Source organism: Drosophila persimilis, unplaced genomic scaffold, assembly GCF_003286085.1.
Source record: "Drosophila persimilis strain 14011-0111.01,24,50 unplaced genomic scaffold, DperRS2 tig00000000-arrow-pilon, whole genome shotgun sequence".
NCBI lineage: Eukaryota > Metazoa > Arthropoda > Insecta > Diptera > Drosophilidae > Drosophila > Drosophila persimilis.
This window is the reverse complement of record NW_020825288.1, coordinates 12,049,368-12,075,845: the sequence shown is the minus strand read 5'-3', so window position 1 is coordinate 12,075,845 and position 26,478 is coordinate 12,049,368. Positions and strand designations below refer to the sequence as shown.

Below are 26,478 nucleotides of genomic sequence, written 5' to 3'. Positions count from 1 at the left end.
ACGGAAATCGCCCCGTCTCGCTCTCTCGGTGCGTGGGTGGGCGTGTGTTTGCACAAGAACTTTGCGTGGAAAATTAAAATGGCCGCAGGTGGCTGGTGTCAAGCGTGTGGGGGGGGGGCCTGCGTATGCATGAACTGGCCACCAAAATGCCGTTGGGTCAGCGCCAGCCGCCTCGTCTGCGGACATCGAACAATGGACGAGGCGACAAGGGTGAAAGGTGAACTCTCCTCTGTCCATGGCTGTGTGTGTGATGGGGTGAAGGATGGGGGGGGGGGGGGGGGGACTGTCTGCTTGTTGCTTTTTAATTAATAGAAAAGTCCTTTGTAAAGTAATAAATAAATATTATGCTTCTGCTTTCTGCGTTTATTTTTCATCCCGCCCGAGTGTCGATTGCCATTTTCACTCCTTTCCTTTCGCTCATTGCCACTCCATTGCGTGTGTGTGTGTGTGTGAGCTTTGACTGTCTGACGAGGGGGGGGGGGGGGGGGGGGGGTAAAGCCAGAAGTGCCATACGGCTAATGGCTAATTCTCGGGACCTTCTCTATGGCCTTTGACGACCGCTGTGTCGATCCGATGCCTTTGTGGGGCGATGGCGGGGGCGGGGGCGGGGCCATGCCACACGTTAATTACAGCGAAATTTCAAAAGAATTTTCAAAAATCCCCCCCCTTTCCAAAAAGAATCTCCTGCACTGCGTTATGGCGTTAATTAAATTCGCCTCCAACAAAACAACAACAATCGATAGGCGGGGGCGGGGGCGGGGACCGGGGGGAGTCGACGATTACTTTTGAATTTCAGCCGGAAATTGTTGCCCATTGATTTGTTTGCAGTGGCAATCATTTTGTGGTTCAGCGGATTTTTCCTTGCAACATCCCAGCCAACGAACCGACAAACCATTCAGCCAGTGAACCAGCGAGAGACATTCAGCGGGTGAGCGAGTGAGCCAGCGAGTGAGCGAGCGAGCGGGCGAGCGGGCGAGCGAGTGGGAACCTGTCAAATATTTGCCTAATGTGTGGTTCATTCTACTGGTTTTGCTTTCGCTTTGGCCCGCGTTGGGTTACGGTTTTGGCCGGGTTTTGGTGTGCGGTTTTTGATTAGCTTTATTACTTTGCGGTATGGCAATATGCAGAGAGTGCTTCCAGGGGTTGTAACACCCCCTAGCACTCGTGTGTGTGTGTGTGTGTGTGTGTGTGTGCGGCTAATTAATGTGCCGACACACAACACAGTGCGTGGCGTGGTCAGTCATCGGTGTCCTGTACACTTCCACGTTTTATTTTTTCTGTTTTTACCGTCGCACCCTCCTTAATAATTTGCTGGGCAACAGCATACGTTGGCTTGTTTTCCATGCTAATTAGTAGGTTAATTGGCCATAGGCCACAAAGTGCCTTCAGGCGAATAGCAGGCGACTTTGTGGCCAAGTTTAAGGCCAACAAAACTATAGCCGCACTTAAGCAAAGACAGAGATGGAGATAGAGAGAGAGAGAGAGCGCACACAGATACAAAGTATGATAGTTATGGAAAAGAAAGATAGAGAGAGAGAGAGAGAGAGAGAGAGCGAAGACTTACCAATTCCGCCGGCCAGCACGGTGCTCGGTTCCAGCTTGGCCTTCTTTGTGGCCAGGTCCTGATTGTTATTGTCGGAAGCGGGCGCCATGACTGCTGCTTGACTCAAAAGTTCGTCGCTTCCGCGCTGCGCGTTGCGTTTCGGTGGAGACAGTTAACAGTAGAGTAGAGGATACAGATGCAGATGTGGCAGATGTGGCAAGAGCAAGGTGGCAGGTGGCAGGTGGCAGTTGGCAGGTGGCAGAGGCACAGGCAGAGGCACAGATTTCAAGATTGATTACAGATGGTTTTATACAGCAGTTCAGTAGGCAGTTGGTTTTATTTTTTATTGGTAGTGGTTGTGTAGTTTTGTAGTTTTGTAGTTTTGTAGTTTTGTAGTAGATGAAGGTATACATTATATACGTACATAAAAAGAGAAAAATAAGAGAGAGAGAACAATATAAATATTTGTATTAGGGCTATTTACGCAGATTAAATAAATTACAGAGCGCAAACCCCACCGCCCTCAAGTGGGGGCGACATTTGCATTGCCTTTGCTTTTTAGGGGCTTGCGGTTCTTGGGGCTTCAGTCGAGAGTCAACAGTCGAGAGTCAACAGACAGTGGCAGTAAATTATAGTTATAATAATCCCCCCCATCATCGTCGGTCCGAATCATTCCGCTTCGCGGTTTCCGGTTTGCTTAGCCATTCAGTGTCCACTGAATCCGTCCGTTCCAGGCTGCGCTCGAACTTAAATCTCCTTGTCCCCGATTCGAAATTCTGCACCGGCATGTGGAGGGCTATGTATTCATTTTCATTGGAATTAGCTTTTTGCGAAAAAGTTCCGCATGGGGGGTGTCCTTTTTTGGCTGCGCTAAACTCTAATTACAAAGCACATGAGTGTATTGTAATTACATGTGACACTTAATTACGGCACTCACCGAAAGAGCAGCCGGCAGCCAGGAGCTATAGAAATGTCTGGGAATCAGAGGCTGTGGCTTCGAGAGAGAGAGATAGAGATAGAGAGAGAGAGAGAGTAAGCCAAACATTAAACGTAATGCGTCCCATAAAAATAAAGCTGCTCCCCCCTCCCTCACAGCTACTTCTGACTGTATTATCCTCTGGCAGGACTGAGCACAGGATGTGTCTGGCTGAGAGGGAGGAGACTCTACATATGTCTGTTTGTTCAGTTCCTGGTACTGTTCCTCCTCCCCCTCCTCCTCCTCCTCCTGCTATGCATTAGCGGCAATGACAAAAAGTCAATAAACGAGTTCTGGCTCTCTCCCCCACTTTCCCCCCCCTTTCTGCACACACAAATTGAAAAGGGTAATTTTGTGTGAAGTAGGCACCTTTATGCCGCACCCCCCCGCGCCCCGCGCCCCGCGCCCCAGTTAGAGGCAGCTCCACTCCATCAGCTATCAATGCTGACTACGCTTGAATTCTTGCCACTTGGCTTATCATCCGTTGCGCGCTTTTGGCTTTTTCTGCTTTACGCTGCTGCTGCTTTTTGCTTTTGTTGTTTTGTTGTTTGTTGTTTGGGTTTTATTTTTATGTGGCTGCACGTTTTATATGCTCCCCTGTGCAAATACACAGCCACACGCCACACAACCACACGCCACACGGCACATAAAGGAATTAGCTTAGATACAAAAACAACAGCAACAGAATGTGGTAATAGGAATAATAAGAAAAGCCAAAAGGCACACACACACACAGAAATAAGCATAGAAAGAGAGGGTGTGCAATAGACAAAGGCAGCAACAGCAACAGATATGAGAGCCACGAGGCATTATACTAGATGTGGCAGATACCCTGCCTGTGGCAGAGGCAGCTATCGTGCGGTTTCCAGAGCTAGCAAATGCCGTTAAATAATAATACAGATTATTGCTGACACAAGAGGAAGCATTCGATTGTGCTTTTCTGCTCCAAAGACGCTCTGCCCCTCTATGAATGGAATGGAATGCCTCTATCAGGCATCATGATCAGCAGATCAGCAGATCAGCAGAGCATAGATCATGTTCCTGTGATTGTCGTAATTACTCGATTTACTCTGCTTATTCTCATCGATCTGTCAATGGATCATGTGGTAGGATAACCCCCATCACCCATTACAACCTATATCAGCCAATAGCTTAGATTAAGAACGCATAAATGTACGGCCACTCCAGGAAAATATCAAAGATACGGCCAGATGAAAAAGTATGTAGATCGATCATGGATGGATGGATCATGGATCATGGATGGATCATTCTAAATGGCGCATCAGTTGATTAAAGACGTGTTCGGAACAGTAAACCAACCATCTAACCTAAATAATTCACTCTCACTCTTCTTCTGATCATCATAATTACGAATCCTTTGGGTTCAGTAGAGCCTATCAGCTGCGAGGCATATCGGGAGATCAGTAGGGCTTGGCTTTTTATTCTGTTTTCAGCTGATCAGTGATCATGGTATATATTCGTGTTGAGGGCTACTTGCGAGGCTCTTATTATCACCCAAAGTGACAGGTATGGGTAGAAGGATATGATACTCGATACTCCATCCCCAAAATACCTTTAAAACTGAGGGCCAAGGGTCCCTCCATCCCTCAGAAAGAGGGAGAACCAGACAGGGAGAGTAAATATGTTAACCGCAGGAGCACTTCACTTGATAATATCACAACAACAACGGAAAAAGACCTCGATAGCCCAAAAGAAGAAAGGAAGCTCTCCGTGTTCCGAGTGTGTGTGTGTGTGCGTGTGTGTGTGTGTGTGCGTGTGTTTTGGGGGCGGCTGAGTAATGATATCAGTGGGGAAGCTGCTGTTCATTGTTGTTCCGTGTGGCATTGTACAACAGTAGCAGAAGCGGCAGCGGCAGCAACATATGTTTTCCCCTTCAGAGCAGAGCACATTTTTTCTGTGCCTTCTTCTGGACAGCATATTGGATTTCATTTGAGGCCAGAGGAGGAGGAGGAGGAGGAGGAGGAGGACGAGGAGGAGGAGGAGCAGTGGGCTGGTTGGCTGGATTACTGTGGTGGGTAATTAAATTTTAAATACCCTGCTTCCCCAGCCCCACCGCCACGTGGCTCGCTGGGGCAACCCTTTCAGTGGAACTAACTAACTAACGGCGCTTACTTAGTACAAGTCTCTAATGCATTCGTTATGGCACATTAACGCTCCCCAAGTGCCGGCTGTTCCACATGCCACTGGGATTTCGCCTCTCTCTCTCTCTTGTGTAGGTGTGTGTGTGGGTGTGAGAGTGTGCATTACACGGTTCATGGACTCCGGCTAATGCCCTCTCCTGCTGCCTCGCCGGATGGGACTTTGCGACGATTTGCCTTCCTTTTTGCCAAGCTGGCCGGAAATGTTATTTTAATATGCTTTCTAAAAAGTATGCTAAATATTTGATTACTAACTGGATGTCCATCCGCACCCATCTCCATCCCTCTCTCTCTCTCTCTCCCTCTCTCTTGGTGGGTGGGTGTGTGTGTGTGGCACATATGGCCTGGTCTGGCCTGGCCGATAAGCCACTGGGCCACTGGCTACTGTCCGCCCGGTGCGGACCCAAGTGGACCGTTTCATTGTTGTCTCGCCTCTGTGCCATTTTAATGAATTTTCCCACCACCCACCACCCACCTTCTCTGTCTCTGACTTCTCTGTATGCCCCCTTCCCCCCCTTTCTTTCCTTTCCGTTGTTTTTTTTTTTTCATAAGCAACGTTCCATAGCCGAGGGCCTGGCCAGTGCCACAGAGGAGGAGAGCTGCTGGCCGGCACTCACTGATTTCTATGATGACATGTGCCTTTTCATACCCTGCTCTCCGCGCCTTGTCTCCTCTCGTCTCTCGCTTTCAGCACGTTTCCTTTTGCTTCCGCCTTTGTTGCCGGGTAACTGGGTCAGCGCGCAATTGTTGAAGGGCCCCGGTACCCCCATGCCCCCACTGCCAGTGCCTCTGCCACACTAAGGGTTGCTGCTGCCTCTCACTCTCCCACTGGCTGTTGTTGTTGTTGCTGCCAGTGGAAAGATAATCACGCATATGCCTAACGGTTAAGTTTTTGAAGTGCGCCACGGACACAGAGAGACCCGGAGCCCCGGAGCCCCGGCGACGGAGACGGAAGCAAAGGGTGTCAGGCGTCATCAGAAGAGAACCAGAAGAGAACCTCTGTTCGGTACTGGTTCTGGCCCTTCATCTACTTCTACTTCTCCTTGATTGTTGTTGCTGTTGTAATGAGCAATGCGTAGTCTGCCGCCCGCCCGCCCGTCCGTCCATCCATCCATCCCTGGGCAAATGTCCCACTCTTGCGGCTGCTTCTGGCCTTCTCTTTGGGGTGGTTTGTTGTTTAATTCCCCCGCATGTGGCATCTCCTCGAAGACGCTTTAAAAGGCATCCCAGAGACCCACAGACCGAGAGACCCACAGACCGAGATATGTGCGTAATTGAGAGGGGACAGAGGACAGAGCCAGGGCAAATGATATGCAAACCCATGTGATTATCAAGTCAAAAAGGGCTTTGGGTATTATTACAAAAAAAAGAGGCTTAGTCGAGACAGAGCGAGAGCTCAGAGAGTTGCCTGGACACAAGGCCACAGCACGTTCCCTTCTTAGGGGAAAAAAGGACAACAAAACCCAAATTATATGTCGCTCAAGTAACGAGTTGCTCGTGATTTGTGCGTGTGAGTCATCCTCCAGCTTTAATTCACCCACGAACGGGGCTCTCTCTCTCTCTCTCTCTCTCTCTCTGTCGATGGTGGAGGCGGGGGGGAGGAGACCAGGCGGTGGATAGTCCTATCAATGCCCTCATATATTGCACGGCTCTCTGTTCTGTTCTGTTCTGTTCTGCTCGCTTTGCCTTTGCCGTTGTCATGAAATTTATGACGACGGCATATGAATATTAAAATCGAATATGTTGCTGTCGATTAAAGGCTTTTCGTTTTGTCTCTCTGTGTGTGTGTGACGTGTGTGTGTGTGTACAGCTCGCGACACAGATACGACTCAATATTTCCGCTGGTTCACCGGATCGGATCGGTTCATTGATGTCGACGACGACTATCGACTGTCGATGAGTCCTCTCTCGTTCCACTTGCACTGCACCACTCCTCCGTCACTCCTCCACCGCCGCTTGCCAGCATTGATGATGATGCGATGCTCCTGCCTGCCTGCCTGCCTGCCTGCCTGCCTGCCTGCTGCTGACGATGGGGGCCTTCTGTGTGGCATGATGGCATCATCCTTGGTGCAAAAAATTGCACATGTAGGTAAAAATAACAACAGCGGAAAACTGCAGCCATAACAAAGCGGCAATCTCCGGTTGCTCCCCCCCACAACAGCCTCACCCACCCCCAACCACCCCTTTTGAAATAACAATTATTTCAGCAGCTGCTGCTGGATATTTCCACCGATGAAGTAAGGCTTTAAGTCCGCCCCGGTGGGGGGGTCTTTAAAGCATTTCGAGTCCTAGAAAATCCAATAAATTCTAATTAGAAGGCTCAAATTAGAGGGGCCCCGCCCCACTCCACTCCAGTCGCCCTATTTGTTAGCTAGTTGTCAGTTGATAAACGCAACTTGTAGCTGCGGCCGCGCTACCAGCCATAGACATGGGCCCCCACCCACTCGAACCCTACTCAAGCGGCGGGCAACCCACCTGCTGGCTGCTGGCTGAAGGCTGAAGGCAATAAATTATATGAAAATGCCGCCAAAGTGTAACAGCTGCGGTTCCTGCCACAATCAAGGAGCCCCAGAGAAACCACAGCAACAAGAAAGAGTCAACCAGCAGCGGAGAGAAGCTCAAGTTTAATATGAAATGTATCTAGAGGTACACACATAGAGATACTCTCTAAGTATCTCGAGTGGGCGGGGGAGCAGAGGTTATTTCATATACCACTAAATATTTACGCTCTGGCTCTGGCTCTGGCTCTGGCTCTGGCTTTTATTGCTTCCACGAAGAGACAAAGAGAGGGGGAGAGTAGTGTGGGGGGAGTGGGGCGGAGAGGAACTCTTTTTATTTCAATTTGTTTGCATAAATATTTGAAGCGAGTCTAAATTAGAATGTCGAAAGGCGAGAAAAAATTGCTTCCTCTTTGCGGCACGTGTGTGTGTGTGCCAGTCTGTGTGTGTGTGTGTGTGTGTGAGGAAGGGGAAGACAAACTTGCGCAAGTTTGGCCAAAACGATTTGTAGCAATTTCGCTATTAGTACTACTCTCTCTGTCTCTCCCCCCCACCACCCCTCTCCCCCACTCCCCCCTCTCTCCTCCCCTTGTCTGCTCAAACGGCAAACGGCACTCAGTGCAAAAGCGAAATCGAAAGGCAAAGACGAAAAGAGGCGCAAAACTTTTCCTGCTTATGCATTTATCACCTTTTTTTTTTTGCTGCCTTCTTTCTTTCCCACACACACACACACACACACACACACACACACTCCCGCCTGTGTGAGTGCAAAAAACTTTGCCTGGCCTAGTGGCACGAGTGGGGGGCGGGGTGGCAGAGAGCCATGGAGCAGCAGTAGAACTCCTGGCGGGCACATTTCACTCGCCCCACCGACCAACCGCCCTTCCGCCCGCATAAATTATTCAAAACATGTGTTCACCCGAGTATCCGTATCTGTATCTGTGTGTCTGTCTCTGACTACGACTGCCCCCCCCCTCCTGCCACGTTCTTGAGCAGCAAATGCAGTAGAAAAAGTGCCACAAGCTCAAAAGGTAGGCAAACGTTTTCACCCTGCAAGTGGGTATGGCAGGCATTGAACAGGGATTTGACAACGAGATGTAGAGGGAACTTTCAGGGCCATAAAACGGGGAAGGTCTCGGAGAAGCAGCCACAGCGGGAAGGATCCAAAAGCGGGAAAATAAACCCACATTAGTGCACACGACATGCATGTTGTTTTGGGATTCTCGGGGATTCTCTTTGCCACTTTTTCTGGCTGGCAATGGTCGAAGCATAAGTCTTGGATCAATTGGAGCAGTTTGAAGCAGGGCCTTTGTAAAGTCCTTTCATCCAATTTATGCCCGGGGAAGGGCCTGTCCAAGGACAAGGGTATCCAAGAGTATACGCAAACCATTATCGTCCTGCCCGGCCTTCCCTTTCGTGGAGTGTCTGTCTACGTTTTTTATCTCGAGGCATTTACTTGTGTATGACAATTTCATTGATATTCTTTTTACCCCCCTTCCCCCCGCCCTTGGAGCACCTTCCCCGATTCCCCCCCCCACCCCCCATTCATGTGTCTCACTTTCCGCACGGCCGAAAGTTTTGGCAATTTTTTATTTGCTGCCTGTGTGCCACGCGACTCTGCGGCGTACCTCTGGAGTCGTAGCCAGAGTCTCTCTATTAAGATATTCACTCGCCTGTAATACATACTCGCTTAAAGAGTTGGGGCTGGCAACCCTGGCTGGCTGAGAGTGGAGGAGTCTGTATATGCAAATGACAGGCATTTGCCGTTTGGCATTTCTAATGAGCCAAGTCAGATTCTGGTCCTGACCTTAGCAACGATTACCGGGCGGCATAAATCTTGCCGGTATATTGATTCTGAGAGCGCACAGGGACTGGGCCTGGGACTGGGACTGGGACTGGGACTGGATTGGAGGGTGTTGAGGGGTTCTTTTAAAATAAATTATACCTTTTTAAAGCACCAGCAACACAGCACGTAGTGGGAGGACCATATAGATCCTTCTGCCAGCTTGACCTGGGCTCCGAGAGGGTTCATACAAAATTCAATAGCATTGAAATTTATGGCGGCTGGACACTTGGGCAATAGCAAAAATATGCTGCGCTCGCGCTTTCCCCGGGTCCCTGCTGCCGGAGGATACGTTTTGCTGCTGTTAATATGACCAGCCCCAGCCCCTGCCCCCCGTCCCCGCCCACTGGCTGGCTACATGTTGTGTGCCTTATTTATTTTTATGGCCTTCTCTATTTGCTTGTCGTTTTGTGCGCGGCAGTCCAATAAAAAATGCATTAAAAGCGTCTGAGAGGCGGCGGAAGCAAGTATTTTCGGTTTTGTCTGCCGCCATTGGACTTTAAAAAAGGGGAGAATGGAAGTTCCATTTCGTTTTGACTTGCCCCCAGGACACGCGTCTCACATTTGCATGGCAGGTGGCAGGCAGGCGGGCGGGCGGGCGGGCGGGGCAGCATTGTTGCTGCTGCTTGAGGGGTTGCAAGTCAATGAAGGACCAGCATTTGCTATGCCAATTCTCAAATGTCTAATATTCAGCAGCTATTTGCTTATACACACACATAATTTGTTGCTCCTGCCACACGGCCACGTGGCTCCTTGTTCTATTCGAGCCTTCGGCGGATGGGGGGTTGGGGGCTGTCTATTGCCGTGTCTGACACGCCGTCACTCCACCTTGGAGTCACTCCACCCCCCCTTTAGCCATTTGCCAGCAAAAAAACAAAACAAAAAAATCTCTTAATGCCCCGCCATTTTTTATAGCGCTACACTTGAATGCGCTTAAATATTTTATGTAATTTTTCGCAATTTATTTAGCGCATTATTTGCGCAGGACCTGCTCCTCCCCCCGGGCCAGGCATTTATATCAATTCCTGGCCCAAAATATTTTCCCGTTGACAAATTTGCTGCCGTGAAAGCTGGGTTGGTGGCGGAGGGTTTTTCCAGGGGATTTTCTCTGGGATTCTCCCAAAATCGCGTCAATTTTAATTTTCTTGCTTTTGCTTTTGCTGTTTTTGCTTTTGGTGTTTTGTTTTTTGTTGTTTCTAATTTCTGGCGCAAATCTCAATTAATATTCGCGTCGGGGATAATTCGATTTTGGTTGTTAAATTTGTGCCGCAGCCATATCGATGGGATATGCGGCACGGGGCTTAAGGGAAGGACTGTGGCTTTGTGGGCAATGAAAGGGCGGCGGAAGGGCGGCGGATGGATGTGGGACAAAGGGCGCAATCCCATAACGAAGTTAGTTGTGGAATCTGGAATCTCGGCACTCGGATTTAATCAAATTGCAAAACAATTTGAATAACTTTAATGGACCTGCCTGCCGCACACACACACACACGCACACACACACACACACACACATGGATGGATGGACGGACGGAGTGGCCTCCTTCAGGGCCATAAATCCATGGCATGCCTCCTCCATTCATCGTGGTGCGCGCTTCATGTTTGGTAAGTAATTGATTTATATATAAAAACATGTTGCATGCCACAACGCAGCGATTGCAGCTTGTTGCTGGCTCTCGCCCTCGCCCTCGCCCTCTCTCTCTGTCTCTGTTTTTTTTTTCGGTTTGTTGTCGTGTTTGCTTCTAAATTTATACACACAGCCCCGCCCCCGCCGCCCCTGACGCCCCTGCCGCCACTCTGCTGTCACCGCTCGTGCCGCCACTTCTTTCTCCATTCAACATTCATTGGGGCAGCGAGGCAGCGTGGCAGCGAGTGGGGGAAACGCAAGCTCGCATGTTTACATATCGATTACTGCGCCGCCTGCTGCAACATACCCCCACCCCTCCCCCCTCCCTCTCTCTCGCGCTCTTTGTGGCCATAAAAACAGCATTCGGGGGCGTTGCAGATGGGAGGCGAAACATGTTGCATTTTATGCCGTGTTCAGCAAACGCCGAACATATTTTTTGTTTAAGGAGAGAGCACTCTTTTTTTTAATGCCCATCCAACCCCCTCCCCACCCCCATAGAGGGTGCTCAAGGGTATGCCGTGTATCCCCTTTTTGCGGGTATCTTTAATATTTTCTACTCTTTTTCCAAGGCTTTGAAAGCACTTTACAAAATTCTAATTAAAAAAAGAGAGACAGAGACAGAGACAGAGAGAGAGAGAGAGAGAGAGAGAGAGAGCAAGGCCATGCCCAAACGATTTGTCTACGACAGCAAATAAAAGGCTTTAACAACCGCTTCGGTGGCGTCTGTCTCTTCCTTCAGAAACGATGACCATCGTGGCCATCGGTTCCGCTGGTCGTTCGTCCGTGTGCCCCGTGCCCCGTGGCCCGTGACCCTTGCAACAGTCGTGACGCTGGCTCGTTACATTCTCGCTTTTACGACGCTGCTGCTCCATAAACCTAGGCATAGAATTGGTAAATGAATGGGAATGGGGGCCGCCACCCAAAATGGCCAAATGGAGGAAAAGCATAAAAAATTATCTACATTTAATGACGAGCCTTAAAAATTAGCCAGAAATGCTCAAATTAAACACAAAATCCCTCCCCCCCCCGCCGCCCAACAAAGTAGCCAAAGAGAGAGAGAGAGAGAGAGAGAGAGAGAGAGAGATAGATATGCGTCTGGCGGAAACATCAAAATGACATCCATTAACACACCTATTAATCACACAAAAAATATATAGAGAAAGCCGAGCCAAACCGAGCGTAAACGACAGGACATCCCCCCCCCCCCCCCCCCCGCAAACGGAATGCCAAGTCCAAAGTCTAGTCCGTGTCCCCGTGTCCCAGAGCGGTCATAAACGATGAGACGGCGCTAAAAAGTAGGCAATGCCACAAATATTATACAGAAGGGGGGCACCACTGGAAAGGGGGGGGGGGGGGGGGGGACAGGTGGCGGCCGGCCAGGTGACAACCGCAACACAACAGAGAGAGAGAGTGAGAGAGAGAAAAAAAAACCCGTAATAGAAAATAGAAGCAACAACCAACAACAACGAAAAAAGTATAGAATAAAAATGTCAAAAAATGTGACAGGCAAACGCGCGTCGACAGGACGGACCACCAAGGACCACCAAGGACCACCGGGCCAACAGGCAAAAGTTGTTCTTGTGCTTTCGGTCTCGAGTTCGGGTTCGGGTCACCGTCGCCATCGCCATCGCCATCGTCATAAAAACCCGCAAAGTGGGTGGTGATGGCCAATTAAGTTAACGACGGACGGAGTGGAGCGGAGCGGAGCGGAGCGAAGCGCTAACTTTGCGGTCGAGAACCCACCTCCTCCCCAAGCTAATGTGAGGTCCCCGATCCACCCTGGGCTGGGGACTGGGGGCTCGGTGCCTGGGGCCTGGCCTATTGTAATCTAAAACGTTCATTGAGCAAGCGGCTACGGCATTTTTTGTTGGAGTGCCCAGGTGACACGGCCCGGCCCGGCCCGGCCCTGGCTTGGCTTCCTTCCTTCCTTCCTTCCTGCCCCGCCCGACCGTCCGTCCGGCCTGAATGGTGGTTTGCCTTCGGTTCGGTGCTGATGGTGTGACTCTCTGGGTCGTGCACGCTTGACTGGCAGATCAAGAGACAGGTGACTGAACCAATTAACAAAGAGCGCGAGCTTCCTAGAACACCAAAAACTTTGCAGCTCCACCAAAAAAAAAAAAAAATAAAAAACACAGCAGGGAAAAAAAAAACAAAAACTAAAGTGAAAATTGCTGCAGGTGACGGGTGACTAGAAATTAGCCCAGTTTTTCTTTTTTAGAGAGGAATAGCAGCGAGGGGGCAAGGGGGCAGGGGGCGGTGCCAGCTGTGCCTCCAAGCGGCGGTGGCGTATACGTAATATATACAACGTAAATAGACGCCAGAGCCGAATGTCTCGCAAGTTGCAAATTAATTTCTCACAGGAATATCTCCGCAGAGCGCCTGCTGGGCAGATGGGTGTGGGAGGGGGGAGGGGGGGGCTACACTTTGTAGTGGGCGGCCGTAATCGCCATCATCATGATGATGATGCTGCTAAGACTCTCTCTCTCTCTCTCTCTCTCTCTTTCTCTCTCCCTCTCTGTCTGTCTGCTACTCTTCGTCAGCGTCAGAGTCATCATCTTTTCCTCCTGCTGCCCCTCGTGACGCTCCTTCTGCCGCTCCTTCTCGTGGTTGTCGCAGCATATTCCATTAGCAATTATGAATATGGAATATGGCAAACGGCACAGGCACAGCCACAGGCAGACCGTGACTGTGCCTCTCCACTAAGCCGCTCTCCTCCTCCCTCTCTCTCTCTCTCTCTTCTCTCCTTCTGTGTTTCCCTCCGACTAGTCCTAGGACTACGACTACGACTACTTAAGCCGTCGAAACGATGCCGTTAAGTGCTGTATTCCCATTGATGCCGCTTCTGGTTGCTGGCCACATTTGGGCCTTGTTTTGGGATGTTGGGATGTTCTCGATGTGGCACTCGGCCTAAGAGGTTTTTGAAAGCGCGAAATCACCAGAAAACACGGAGAAAGAGCGACCATGTGCGGCACAGCTTAAAACCGGGAGCAAAACAGCAAAGATTCTCGCATCCATTCGCCTTGAACCTATCAATACTCGGCGAAGGGAGCAAGTGCTGCTTTGACACACTCTCGAGGCGCCCCAAAGGTTGCCACACAGAAAAGCAAGCGGAAAATGGGTTTTCTAGCAAATTATCTGCCAGAGACAGCAGGCCAGAAACAGCAACAGCATCCAGCACTAAACAGTTTCAATTTCAGCATGAGGCAGGAGGCATGAGGCAGGAGGCAGGAGCCACAACGAGCTCGGTGCTGCACATATGACAAATATGCATAGACATTGTCTATTGCCACACGCTTGCGGGCAGCCTTTGTCCCTGTTCGGACTGGCTGCCTCTCTGCCTGCCTGCCTGCCTGCCTGCCTGCCTGCCTGCCCGCCTGGCCTGCCGTCTGTGTGGCAGGATGCATGAGGATGAGTGAATGGAATGGTTGGACGCTTCTTTTTGGTGCCACTGCCAGTCGACTGTGGGGATAGTGCCAAATTATGGTGCTTGTGGTGGCCAGAGGAGGTGGTGGCCCTCCTTCCCACGTTATGGTACGCGGATTTTCCGTCATGACAGACGGTGCTCCCTGCTTAACCAGAAATGTCTCGGTGTCGTGTAATCCTGCCAGCGACCACTATGTGGCTCTCTCTCTGTCTCTGTCTGTATGTGTGTGTGTTATTTGATACGGTAATCATGTGACAAATATGCTCCAGCCTCTGTGCAAGTCCTCCGTGCTGCATCCTGCTGCTGCACTGCCGCTTTGATTATGCGCATTAATGAGCCACAGAAAGACAGACAGACAGAGAGAAAGAGCTGCTGCCGGAGAGGAGAGACCCATTTGCATTTGCTCTTCATTAGCCTGGATGAAACACTTTGATTGTGTTTGTCCTGCTGCTCCTCATCGGCAGGATTCCCTCTCTGCGTGTGAGCGATGGAAAGCTGCTTTCAATTTTGGGCGGGGCGTGGCGCGGGGGGGGCGTGGTGCGGGGGGTTAAAATGCATTTAACAAGAAATCCGCTTTAAAGGTGCCTCGCCAGCATAAGTCCCATAATTAGCGTTATTTGTGTGTGCCCATCAGTGCATCCTGTGCCCTCCCCCCTGCCCCTCCGCGGCCCCTCCGCGGCCCCTCTGCTGCCTTTGCGGTGGCTTCTGTCATATGCATTTATAAATGCAGCAGCTAGTCCCTGCCATAGGCCCCTCTGTCCTTCCGATGAGCGACAACAGGGCGCATAATGGTCGACAGAAACAAAAACCGGAAATGACCAGGCCAAAAAGTCGGAAAGAAAAAACGAGAGAGACAGACAGACAGACAGACGGTGGGAGCAGACATGGGCCCATAAAAATGGGCGGGGCGGGGCGGTGCGGGGCGGGGCGGGGCGGGGCGGGGCGGGGCGGGGGTTTTGCCATAGAGCTCTGAAATTGTGAACGCAATTCGTTGTAATGACCGCAGCACACGCACACATATAAAGGCAGAGAAAGGAGGGGCACGGGGGGCACAGAGGGGTCGGTAGGGGGGGGGGAGTACGAACTGTGCCATTTGTAACTGCATTTATATTGAAGCGACCGCATCTGTTGCGGTTATGTTGTATGCAAAAATGCATTTTCGCGCACAGATAAACACACAGAAAACTCCCGCGACGCCCCTCGACTCCCCGCGACTCCCGCGACAACCTGGCAGCAGGAGCAGCAGGACAGTGGACGATATATGGATGTGTTTTTTTCTTTTTTCCTGCTTTTTCCTCCTTTTTTTGCTGCCCCATTTCCGCTTTTGAGCTCGTGCTGTGCTGCTCTTCCGGTTTATTAATGTTTTTAAGCCGCGCCCCCGCAAAAACCAAACCAAAATAAAGAGAGCCAGAAAAGGTCTGCTTTTCTTTTTTTTTTTGGTGGCAGTGGCAGTGGCAGTGGAAGGCTTCTTCTTGCGTCACATATCACATATCATTTGGCTAGAAAAACACATCGTTCTCTCGCACTGTTTATTATTTATAATGGCCATTAAAAATACGAGGTAATGTGGGAGCAACAGCCCTGCCATTGATGGTTGATGGCTGTTGACGGGGCTTGTGAAAGGCTGACAGACGGGTCATGAATAATTCCCAGAGCCTGGCATTCGATGATGAAATTTATGAAAAACTTAAATTGATATTAAATCGAGAACGATAATCGCTTAACTAGAGCGATGGATGGAGCGATGAATGGAGCCATGGATGGAGCCATGGATGGACCGCTGGATGGCCCCTGAATGGTGAGAGTGGAGAAACTTTCATCCCTGCCTGTCTGGGGAGTGAACCGGAAGTGCTGCCTCCCCCCCTCCCCCCCCCTGGACACTAACGAATGCGAGTCGACAATAACTTTTGTCGGACGCTGTGAATGGATGTGACGGATGACACAAGCCGAGGATCTGGCGTGGCGGAAAACCAAAAATATTGAACACCGAGTAGGAAAAGGTACAACGAAATGATTCATTGATGGATGGACGGACAGTCGAGTGACAGTCATCGCTTGTCCCCCCCCCTTCCGCGCCCTTGCGCGCCCTTTCTTTCATATTTTCACTTCACTTTTATCGGAAAAGCTTACAAATATTTGTTAGAAATCAACAAATCAAGGCACCAAAAGGGCGAAACGCGACGAAGGGGGAGGACTTTGGGCCATGTGCAAAGTGAAGTGGAAATTTATGCATAAATCAAAGTTAAAAGTGTTAACCAGAGGAGAGCCACAGAGAGAGAGAGAGAGTGTGAGAGAGAGAGCGAAAAAAGGGGTCGAAAATTGAATTTTACAATTTATCCAGTGACTGGGATTTTCACATTTTCGTCGCAGTTTTTCCTCGTTGTTGTTTTTTCTACCTTTTCGGTCTTTCATTCGTATTTACTTGTTTGGGTTTTTGCCTTGGGGGCGAATTTTTGGCTGTTTGTTGGTTTTCAAATTTGCGGTAAATCGGAAACGCGCCGTAAGTTAAATGAACCCACAGCCCTCCCCCTACCCCTCCCCCAACGCCATTTCCTAGTCGTCTTTCCGTATCTTTTGCATTTATTTACATGACGCTCCCCCACGCCCCCCCGTGCCCCGCCCCACGTGCCCCTTGCATTGTTATTGTTCTTGATTTTCGTTTTTATTTATGTTGTTTTTTTTTTCCTTTTGCTTTGCAATTTGTTTTCATAGGATTCCTGGCCAACGGGTTCTTAATCAGTGACCAAAAAGGAAGCTTTGATTTTTTTTTTCGGGCTAGACAAATTTGCTTAATTGCGTATAATTTGTGGCCAGAAAGGTCGGACAGGAAGGAACCCCTTCAGCCAAGGCCAAGGAAATGAATAACCACCCCTCCACCCTTCCCCGCGATCGTCTTAGAGGGGAAATCGTTGAAAAGCAATCGAGGTGGAGCTTAAATAAAATCACACACGGCTTGCCAGTCAGTGGACGGGATTAGAGCCAGGCCAGGAGAGGCCAGGAGAGGCCAGGCCAGGCCAGTCAGCCACCTCCTTCTGCATTCTTTGGAAGGGAAAATTATGAAAAAAGAATTCTGCTGGGAATCGAATTTGAGCGACAACAAGGTGGAGCCAAAGGCTCTGAAAATTGCGGATAAATTTATTGAAAATGATTTGTGAAAGCGTCAGGAGGAGGCAGGGGAAGGACAGAGCAGAGTAGAGCAAACATTGTCCGCCTCGAACCCCATTCTATCCATAGTTCGGGGGGAGGGGGAGGGGGAGGGGGAGGGGTAAGGGCTGTTTGTATATCATCTCTCTGCTTTTGCTCCTGGGAGCTGCATGCATTTTCGATGGAAAAAAAGAAAAAAATGTATTGATGATTTGGCAAAATGTGTATTGAAAAGGTAAAAGCTATTGAATTGCCAGTGCAGCAGCTGGAGATGGAGCTGGAGCTGGATATGGATCTGTGGGTGGTACTCCTTGCTCCATGCTTTGCATGTCAGCTCATGAATAAACCGAATATATGGGGAATCCGAACACGAAGCAGTGCCTGGATGGCCCCGGAGGCGAATCCTAACCCATCCAGAGTCCTGCCTGCTGCTGCCAGGAGCAACAATGGGTACACGAAAAACGTATTAGCCACCGGAGGAGCAATTGTGAAGCATATTTCCTAGATTTTCATGTGGTTCGTTTTAAATTGCAGCAATTTTCGGATTAAAATCTGCCACATTAAGCGGGAACAAAACCAGCAGCAGGCAGGATTATTAGTGGCAGGAAACAGTAAGTAAAAGGCGAAAAAAAGGCTGCGGTGGAAATTAATCTAAAAAGTTTTTAATGCGCTTTTAAATGATGAAGCTGGGGGTCGCCTGCCATGTTTTTCCAAACAGCAGCGGCGGCAGCACCATCACCTCCTCCGATGGCCATTCATAACTGAAGTTCTGGCGGGCGGCAAGGAGGGGGCAGAGGGGGAAGAGGGGCCTGGAGAAACTATCATTGCCGTTGTCGTTCCACTGTGCGGGAAATTACAAGACCCGGGAGCCCACTGGCAGACGTGGCATCCAATCTCTGAGTTTGTGTGGCAACCTGTTGCGAGCCAGAGAGGGGTCCTGCCACGCGCTGCTTGCTTTAATTTTTGCAAATTTAAACGCAGCAAGAGGCGGGGCCGGGACGCCTAGAGAGTCAGAGGTGGCTGTTTGATAAAAGGCAGAGGGGCGGAGTGGAGGAGGGGCAGCGAGGCAGAGTGGAGGAGGACTGCCAGCCGGCAGGAAGCACACAATTAAGTTTTAAGTTGCTGAAATTAAATGAAAACAGTGGGAATATTGAAATTGATGCAAACTTGATTCAAACTCGCGGCGGGAGGAGGCTCCGCTCTCTGCTCTCCACTCTCCACTCTCCGCTCTCCACTCTCCACTCTCCCGGTGGCTCCTGGCAAACAAAAGGATCGCTTGATTAAAGTTTCCACGCCCCCCGCCGCCGTCGTCTGTCAGGACTTCTATTATGCTGCCTGTCAGAGAGGGTTTTGCGGAGTGGAGCGACGGCTGGCTATTTACCTTTGAATTTTCATGGCATAAATCTAGGCGAGCAATTCATTAGCATCCTCCCAGAGATCCTCCCAGGATGCCGGGATCCAGCATTAACAGCAGCCGAATTTTGTTGGCCAACAAAAGTTTTTGTGGGCACAATTTTTGGCGGAGCATCCATTGAAATGTTTGAGAGCAACTTTCTGGTTTTCCTCTGCTAATTGTGTAACTTGTCAGGCAGGAGTCAGCAGCGCCATCAGCCGCCACATCCTTTTGACGCCTAGAAAGGGCAGCGGGGGGGGAGGGGGGCGGGGCTGTGCCTTGACACCTAGCAAAAGGTCGAGGCAGACATTTAATTAGTTCGGTTCTCGTTTCGGAATCCCCGGCAAGGCAAAGGAATCTTCAGTGTTCTTTTAAGGCTTAGCCAACAGATTTGACGACGGCTGGCTGCTCCTGGCAGCTCCTGGCAGCTCCTGGCAGCACCTGTCCCGATGATAATTTCAAGCACTTAGCAAAAATAGCAACTATTAAATATGCATAAACGGTGGGGGTCTCACAGCTCCAGCTTCAGCTCCAGCTCGAGAGCAGGTCGCGGGCCATTAAATTGCCAACACACACACACACACACACACACACCCAGCCATGTGTGTGTATATGCACATGTCTGACACTTTAAACAAAGCTTTGCATACATTTTGGTGGGCCCCAGAAGGGTGGGGGGGGGAGGAGCAGGGGGAGCTGCAGCGTCAGCTAGAAAACAAAAGCCACCGGAAATTCCTTGGGGCGGGAGAGACAGAGACAGCCTCAAGCCAGAGCCAGTGTGAGCGCGTGCTTGCCACAATGTCACATAAATTTGCATATGTATATGAAGGGTCTATCTATGCTCTCGCTCGCTTGCTCCTTGCCTCCTACTCCTTGCCTCGTTGCCGCCTTGCCTCTTTGTGCTTGTGCGGCTAAGTAAACGCGTTCGTGTAACAAAAAGCTTTTAAAATATGCCGACGCGACACCTACAGTAAATTGTATCTGCTTGCAGCTTAAATATTTACACACACACACAGGCACACACAGGCACACAGGCACACACACACAGGCACAGGCACAAAGCAGAGGCACATGGATACTAAAGATGTGGAAACATTAAAAGCCAACGGGCATATGATAATAAAATCTTTATTTAATTGTAAAAATTGTAGGAAAAATACACCCCACCTGCTTAGGCATCCCCCCCCCCCCCCCTCCAACCGCCACGCCCCCCTCCTCTTTGATGCGTAATAAAAATGAAGTTAATTTTAATTAAAATGCAGAAAAACGAGAAAAAGTATCTGCTGAATCATAAAGTATCTCAACACACACTCGTGCCACACGTGTGTGCGTGTGTGTGTGTGCCACACATTTTAATTTAAATTGTTCACCCTTTGGCCGATGTCCTTGCGATGGGTGTCAGAATTATAGGCCATAATTGTCAATATTTGCGCCGCTCTTTATGGCCGCAAGAGGCAGAGTCACTGCCACGGTGGCGCTGCATAAAATCTAATAATTACCAGGAGCCCAGGACTCCCCCCTCCTCCTGCTGCTGCTGCTGCTGCTGCTTGTTGCATGTTTCTCTCTGTGGCTCTTGCTTTTTGTTGTTATCTAAAAAATTTATGACAGATGCCGCGTCAGAGCTTAATGCGTGCGAGCAGCTGCCGTGGCACGCGTTTCTGCCACCAAAAGAAACAAAAAAAAACCCAAAGGGACTGTGGGGGGGGGCAATGGACAAAATCCTTTTAAAAAACAATTTATGTGGGATGCTGCTACCTTTTTCGTCAGGGTGTTTAACAAAGTGCTAATTTAAAAAGTTCCAGCAGGCAGCAACAAAGGACGGGGATGGATGGAAGGGTGGCCGTGGGCGTGGGCGTGCCACACTGGCAACAAAGTAGCAAAATAGCAAAAATTACTAATTAAAAATTTATATGAAGTTGGCAGTAATAGCATTTTTAATTATAGCCAACTCATGCGCGTACAGAGGCGGCGGAAGTGTGGCATAAACACATTTTTGAGGTCATGCGGCAGGCCCTTTTGTTGTTCCTGCAACTTCGATTCGGGACCAGACCGGAGACCAGCAAAAGGTGGGCCCGGCCCTGGAGATTGTTAATTAAATTCGTAATCTTCGAGACCATCGGCAAAGGAATTTTTCCATCAGGAATGCGTTCACAACGAGGCCTGAAATTCGAGCAAAATATAGTCCAAAATGCCTTGTGTTTTGGGTGCTTTGTGTTTGCTGCAATTGACGTTTCTGCAGTCTCAAAGGCAGAGAGCAGCACTTAATGAAAAGTTCATTTGCTGGAATATTCATAAGGCTGCTGCACAAAACAAATGCCAGACACACACACGCCACACGCCACATGCCACATGAAGCCCAGGACGGGAATCGTAAAAGAAACCCTAGAATTCGAATCAAAAATACTCGAATCCAAATAACAATTAATTTTTGATTTGCCTTTTCTCTGCTTTCCATTCAGCTATTTAAAGGCGGATTTCCTTAAAGCCTGCTCGGCTTTCTGGCCAGAAAAATAGCTCTCAAGTTCAGTTGAAAACTTTTGTCAAATTAATTAATTAAACTACACTGCACAGTGGCAGCAGTGGCAGTGGTAGTGGCAGTGGCAGAGTGGCATTAATAATTGAAAGGCGTCCGGTTGGAGGACACACAGGACATGGGCTCCAGAAAGTTGTGTGCCAGCGACCAGCAAACAAACAACAACTGAAACAACGGCCAAGAAGTATCGCAAAAGTTGTAAAGTTCAACGTGCAACTTTGTAGGCCGTAGGATGTTGCCACACACACACATACACACACACACAGGCGCCCCTTTAAGATGGGCCTTTGAAAGCGTTTAGTGTTTGGCTCTGGCCGCGGCGGGGCACATAAAAATCAACGCCACAGCGTAATTAGTGCTGGGTTGTTTGCCATGCCCCAACCACCACCCCCCCAACCACGCCCCCCATTTGGGGGTTGCTCTGGCAAATAGTTGAAAAGTTGTGAACTTTTGCGTTTGGCTATCATTTTCGCATTGAGTGGAGTTTTTCGGGTTATGAATGCGAGCCTCGGTTTCTGATAGAGAGGTGGAAAACTTTTACCCCCCCCCCCCCCACCACCACCACCGTTCCCCCACAGGATGATAAGCGCATTTACATGTTTATCAGCGGGCAGCGGGCAGGGGGCGGCGGGCTGGAGGAGCCCTGTAGTCCACTTCAAGTCATTAGGCGAGTAACTAACCTTTTGTTTATGGCTGCCTGAATTTCTATAATAACAATTATGAAAATTAGCCAAAGAGAGGCGCAGAGCAGGCCCCCCACCAGGCTGGGCCATTGTTTTCGCGGCTAATTAAGTTTTGTGCCAAATGGGCAGAAAAGACACGCGAAGGCAGGGCAGAAATATGCCTGGGAAATTAAATTAGTGCGGCATACTTAAGGGCCCACAGGACACACACACACAGGAGCCTGTGAAGTGCGTTTCGAGGCCGCTTTCTACTTACTAATTGAAGCGGCATTTGGCCATCATCATCGTCTGGCGGATAACTCACCTGTAAATAAATCGAGAAAACGAAATCGTAAGACAATTTGATTAGCAGTTCGTTTGTGGGATTTTGGGATTGTGGAATTTCGAATTTTCGGAATTTGTCCGCTCTATTGGAATCCTCAGTGTTTTTGTCTTTCAATCTTTTGAGCAATCAAATCTAATTAAGCCAAGCCCTAATCACTTTCTGTGGTCAATAGGCAGAGAGGCAGTTTGTTGCAAGGGGCAGGGGGCAATGTCTCAATTGATTGTCAATATATGCCGTATTGTATCGTGTATTTGATGGACACAAAACCGCATTAAATGCCATTAATTATGGAACTTAATTAGCAAAAGCGATAAAAAGCAGAGTGCTTGCGATTTGTACGAATCTTTGTGTCTGTCTGTGTGTGTGTGTTTTGTGTAATGGTCAAATAAATCCCTTTTAATTAAGAGATAAACAGAAGCAATTAAATTATTAATTATGACCTCACACACACACACACACACATGCCCGCGAATTTGCATAGAAATATTGCCTACTTTACGGCGCAAATATTGAAACAAAGCGGGATGCAAAAAGGAAAACATTCACTAATCCATATGCATATGGAAATCAATAAAAACACGTATGCCATAAGCTGCTAATTGTTGCTAAAATAAAATCACAATCATTAAGTATTTATCAGAAAGCAGAGTGATAGAGAGAGAGCGGGGGGGGGGGGGGGAGCGGGGGGGGGGGGATGCTCGGTCAAGCGTTAACTTATAAATAAATAATTTCCTCTGCCGCAGGCTGCTGCTGCTGCTGGGCCCTCCGCTAATTTATCGATCATCATCCGTCAAGGCTTTTAGCGCCCTGCCAAATATGTTTCCCACTAATTGATTTCCTCTTCCTGTCCTCCTGTCATCAGTTTCTGTTTGCTGGGGGAAGGGGGGGGGGGGGGGGGGGGGGGGGGGGGGGGCCAAATCACGTTGTGACAATTGCATTTGGCAACAATTTTCGTGAAAATACAATTTTTGGCCCTGGTCAACCGCAAGCAGAACGATATTACGCATACGCCGCGTGGGCATCGGATCAGTGCAGTCAGAAATATGCCTGATAGATTCCTAATGAGAGACTGAAAACAATTTCAGAGAGAGGGAGAGCTGTGATATGATGATGTGCTCACAGAAAACCTGGCTTGGATCCACACGAAATGTCATTAAAAGGTTTTGGCATCCGACAGCCGTGCACATTGTTTGTTTCTGTCTGTTTCGACCTCTGACCCCTTTTGCATAATGAAAGTAACGGCAGTTGCGGCAGCCATTTTGTGGTTTGACAAATGTTGTGTCAAATTCGGCAACACAGCCGCAACACACACGCACGCACACAGACAGAGCGGAAATGTGGCAAGGAGTGGGGCAACCACTGGACAACTTTGTCAAATGCTAATGGACTCTCTCTCACACACACAGACACACACACACAAAGCGAAAAATTAGCCATGGTCTTTGCAGAGGTGCAACGGACACCCACTTCCGCCCTGGCTCCTGCCTGCCGGCTCCTGTCTCCTTTTTTGACTTGACGACAGGGCGGTCATCGCTGAAGAGCGGGAGAGGGAAAGAGAGCCTGACCAAAGCAACCGCTGCTGTCGACAGCAACAATATCATCAGCGTCAACAGCAGGAGCCACAGGAGCCGCAGGACCTGCAGGAGCTGCTGGAGTAGCCCCTGGAGGAGCCGCATTCTGGATGTGCCTGCAACATGAGCAACATTAAAAAACATTAAACCAGAAATCACTTTGCTGGCAACCGCCTCGTTTGTTGCAGGTAGCGGACGTGCTGTGCTGCATGCCGCACTCGACCGGCGCTCCATGCGCGTTCGCTTGTGTTAGTGTTGAGGTCCAGGTCCAGGCCCAGGCCCAGGCCGTGCAACATCTGAATCCACAAAATGCGGCTTAGGCACAGACTGGACTGGACTGGACTGAATGATGATGATGTTGTTGTTCGGTCGGTCGGTCGGTGGCTCTGCCGGCCCCCGATGATGGCCAGCTGCCTGGCTCGTCGTTGCCTCGCTGTTGCAAGGCTGCTTGTCCTGGCAATGATTTGTTGGCATTTTCGCGGCTAGCAGACTGAAGGGACACCCGCCAGGAGTGCAGCCAGGAGAGGCACCATCGTCGTATTACCAAAAGCTAGATCTATCCGTCCCCCCACCCTCTGTGATGCTGTGTAAATGTAATCCTGATGTTTGGCCAGGACCCAGGGCCCAGGGCCCAGCCACTTGCCAGTCACACACTCCATTTATTCTTCACTCCTCCTCGACTGGGGAGAGGGGGGTGGGGGGGGAGGGGTTGGGCAAACAAATGTTTCACGCCAGGCTCAAGCCCAGGTCCAGGCCCTGCCGCCGCAGCAGAAGCCGCAACCAGAGCCCGAAGAGGAGTCCCTGCCATGCACTTTTTAGGCTAATGCTTTTGTTGTCGGCGGGGAGGGGGGAGGGCACTTTACAGGGCCATGGGCCGGGGGGGGGCAAGGGGGCAAGGGGCAAGTTTTGCGGAGATCTCAACTCATTTGCATATTTGAGCAGCGGCGGCGGCGGCGGCGGCTCCTCCTTTTGGCTCCTCTCTAATGCAAAAGTTTTTGTTTTATAGACATTGAAAATTTGTCTGCAACTTTTGGGCACCTCTACCCCCCCCCCCCACCCCTGCTAAAATTAGTAAATATTTGAGGGCGCATTAGAGGCATGCCTCCGTCTGTCCTGCTTGCAGGCAGGAAAACAACAGCAACAAAAAAATGTTAAAATATAATTTTGTGGCGAGTTGTGGCTTGGAATTTCGCTCTGAATCGGAGAAAAGTCAACTCAAGTTTTGCATAAATTAAAATTGATTTGTTGTTTGACTATTGTTTATATTGTTTAACAAATAAACAAAAATTCATAGTCAAACAATGCTGAAAATGCGAACAAAACCGGACAAAGCACACACATAATATGCCAAAAATGTTTTCTCCCTCTCACAAAAGCCAAAAGCGAATTATTTAAATCAACAATCGCCGTGTGTGTGTGTGTGTGTGTGTGTGTGTGTGGCATGCAACTCGAATAAAATGTGGCAAAAGGCAAATACAATGGGGTGGGGTAGGGGGCGGTGGGGCGGGGGACGGTGGGGCACGGGCATGGCATTCATCTCGAGAGATGGAAACTGCAGCAACTTTTCGTCCCCGTATGTAAATTTTTGATTTGTGCCGAAAAATGCATAAATAACTGTTAATATTTAATATTGTTAACTTGTAAATTTTAAATGAAATATACATATACGAGAGGACATGGTCGGAGTCGGAGCCGGAGCCGGAGCCATCGCTCTTCTGTGGCTTTGGCTATGATTGTCGCCTGTTCCGCTCCGCTCCTTCCAGAGGAGAAGAAAGCCATTCTGCAAATGAATTATGCAGTTTTTAACAAAAATCCCGCAGCAGCCAGACGGGCAGGCAGGATTTACATGGCTGACTGCCTTTGGTCAGGACATGGCCTGACCCTTTTCCATGTGTGTCCTAAAAGTTAAATTGTTTTTTGGTTCTATTTTATTATGCTCGTCATAAATTTTGCATGTTGCATGCTTGCATATGATTTCGTCTCTGTTCAGAATTTAGCAGCGACCTGCAGTGGGGGGGAGGATCCTCCATCAGAGGATCAGCGCTGCCGCTGATGTTTTTTGAGGGGATTTCATATGCAAATCTGCTGGAATATTTGTTTGTGAACAAATCTCACTACCGTTTGATGTTCTAGTAATTAAAATATGTTTTACAGGACACAGAGAGAGAGAGAGAGAGAGAGAGAGAGGGAGAGAGAGAGTCCTTAAGTCCTTAAGTGCATTTCAATTAAAATGTTTTACTGGCGCCGCCCGATGACGATGTTGCAGTGCATCAGCCATCCGCCACTGCATAAATCATTCTTCCACATGGCATAAAAAGTAGACCAGGAAAAACCATATACAAATAGTAGAATGAAAAGCGAGAAAAGCCGTTCAATTTAAAACGTGTTGCGCCCCAGCAGCGACGGCGGCAGAAAACTAACCGAAAAGCCGGTGAAAAAAAACAAAAAAAAACAGAGGTTTCGGCCAGACTCCGGGGGGCTCTCTATTTATTTCTATTTGGCACCAGCCCCAGCCCCCCGCCACCCCCAGCCCGCTGTGCCTTTGCTAGAATTTAAAACTTATGAGCACGCCATGGCCTCCACTCTCCACCTGTGTTCCGCCACCACCAATCTGCATGCAATTCCCGACCACCAAACACCACGCTCAATGCTCAATGCTGAGACGCACGCATGCCCCATGCCCCATGCCCCATGCCCCACAGCTCCACTGCCCGCCTCGTTCTCGTTCTGCTTCTGGTGCTGGCCAAAAGCCATCAAGT

At 49.5% G+C, this 26,478-nt stretch overlaps 1 protein-coding gene across 1 annotated transcript in view; it reads right to left on the bottom strand.

Moving 5' to 3' along the window:
- LOC6588054 (polypyrimidine tract-binding protein 1) overlaps positions 1–26,478 on the bottom strand; it is a 151,161-nt gene that overhangs the window by 31,707 nt on the left and 92,976 nt on the right. The window contains exon 7 of the mRNA XM_026990999.1: positions 1,565–1,688. Within this exon, the coding sequence (XP_026846800.1) occupies positions 1,565–1,688 (124 nt within the window). The remainder of the gene's footprint in view (positions 1–1,564; positions 1,689–26,478) is intronic.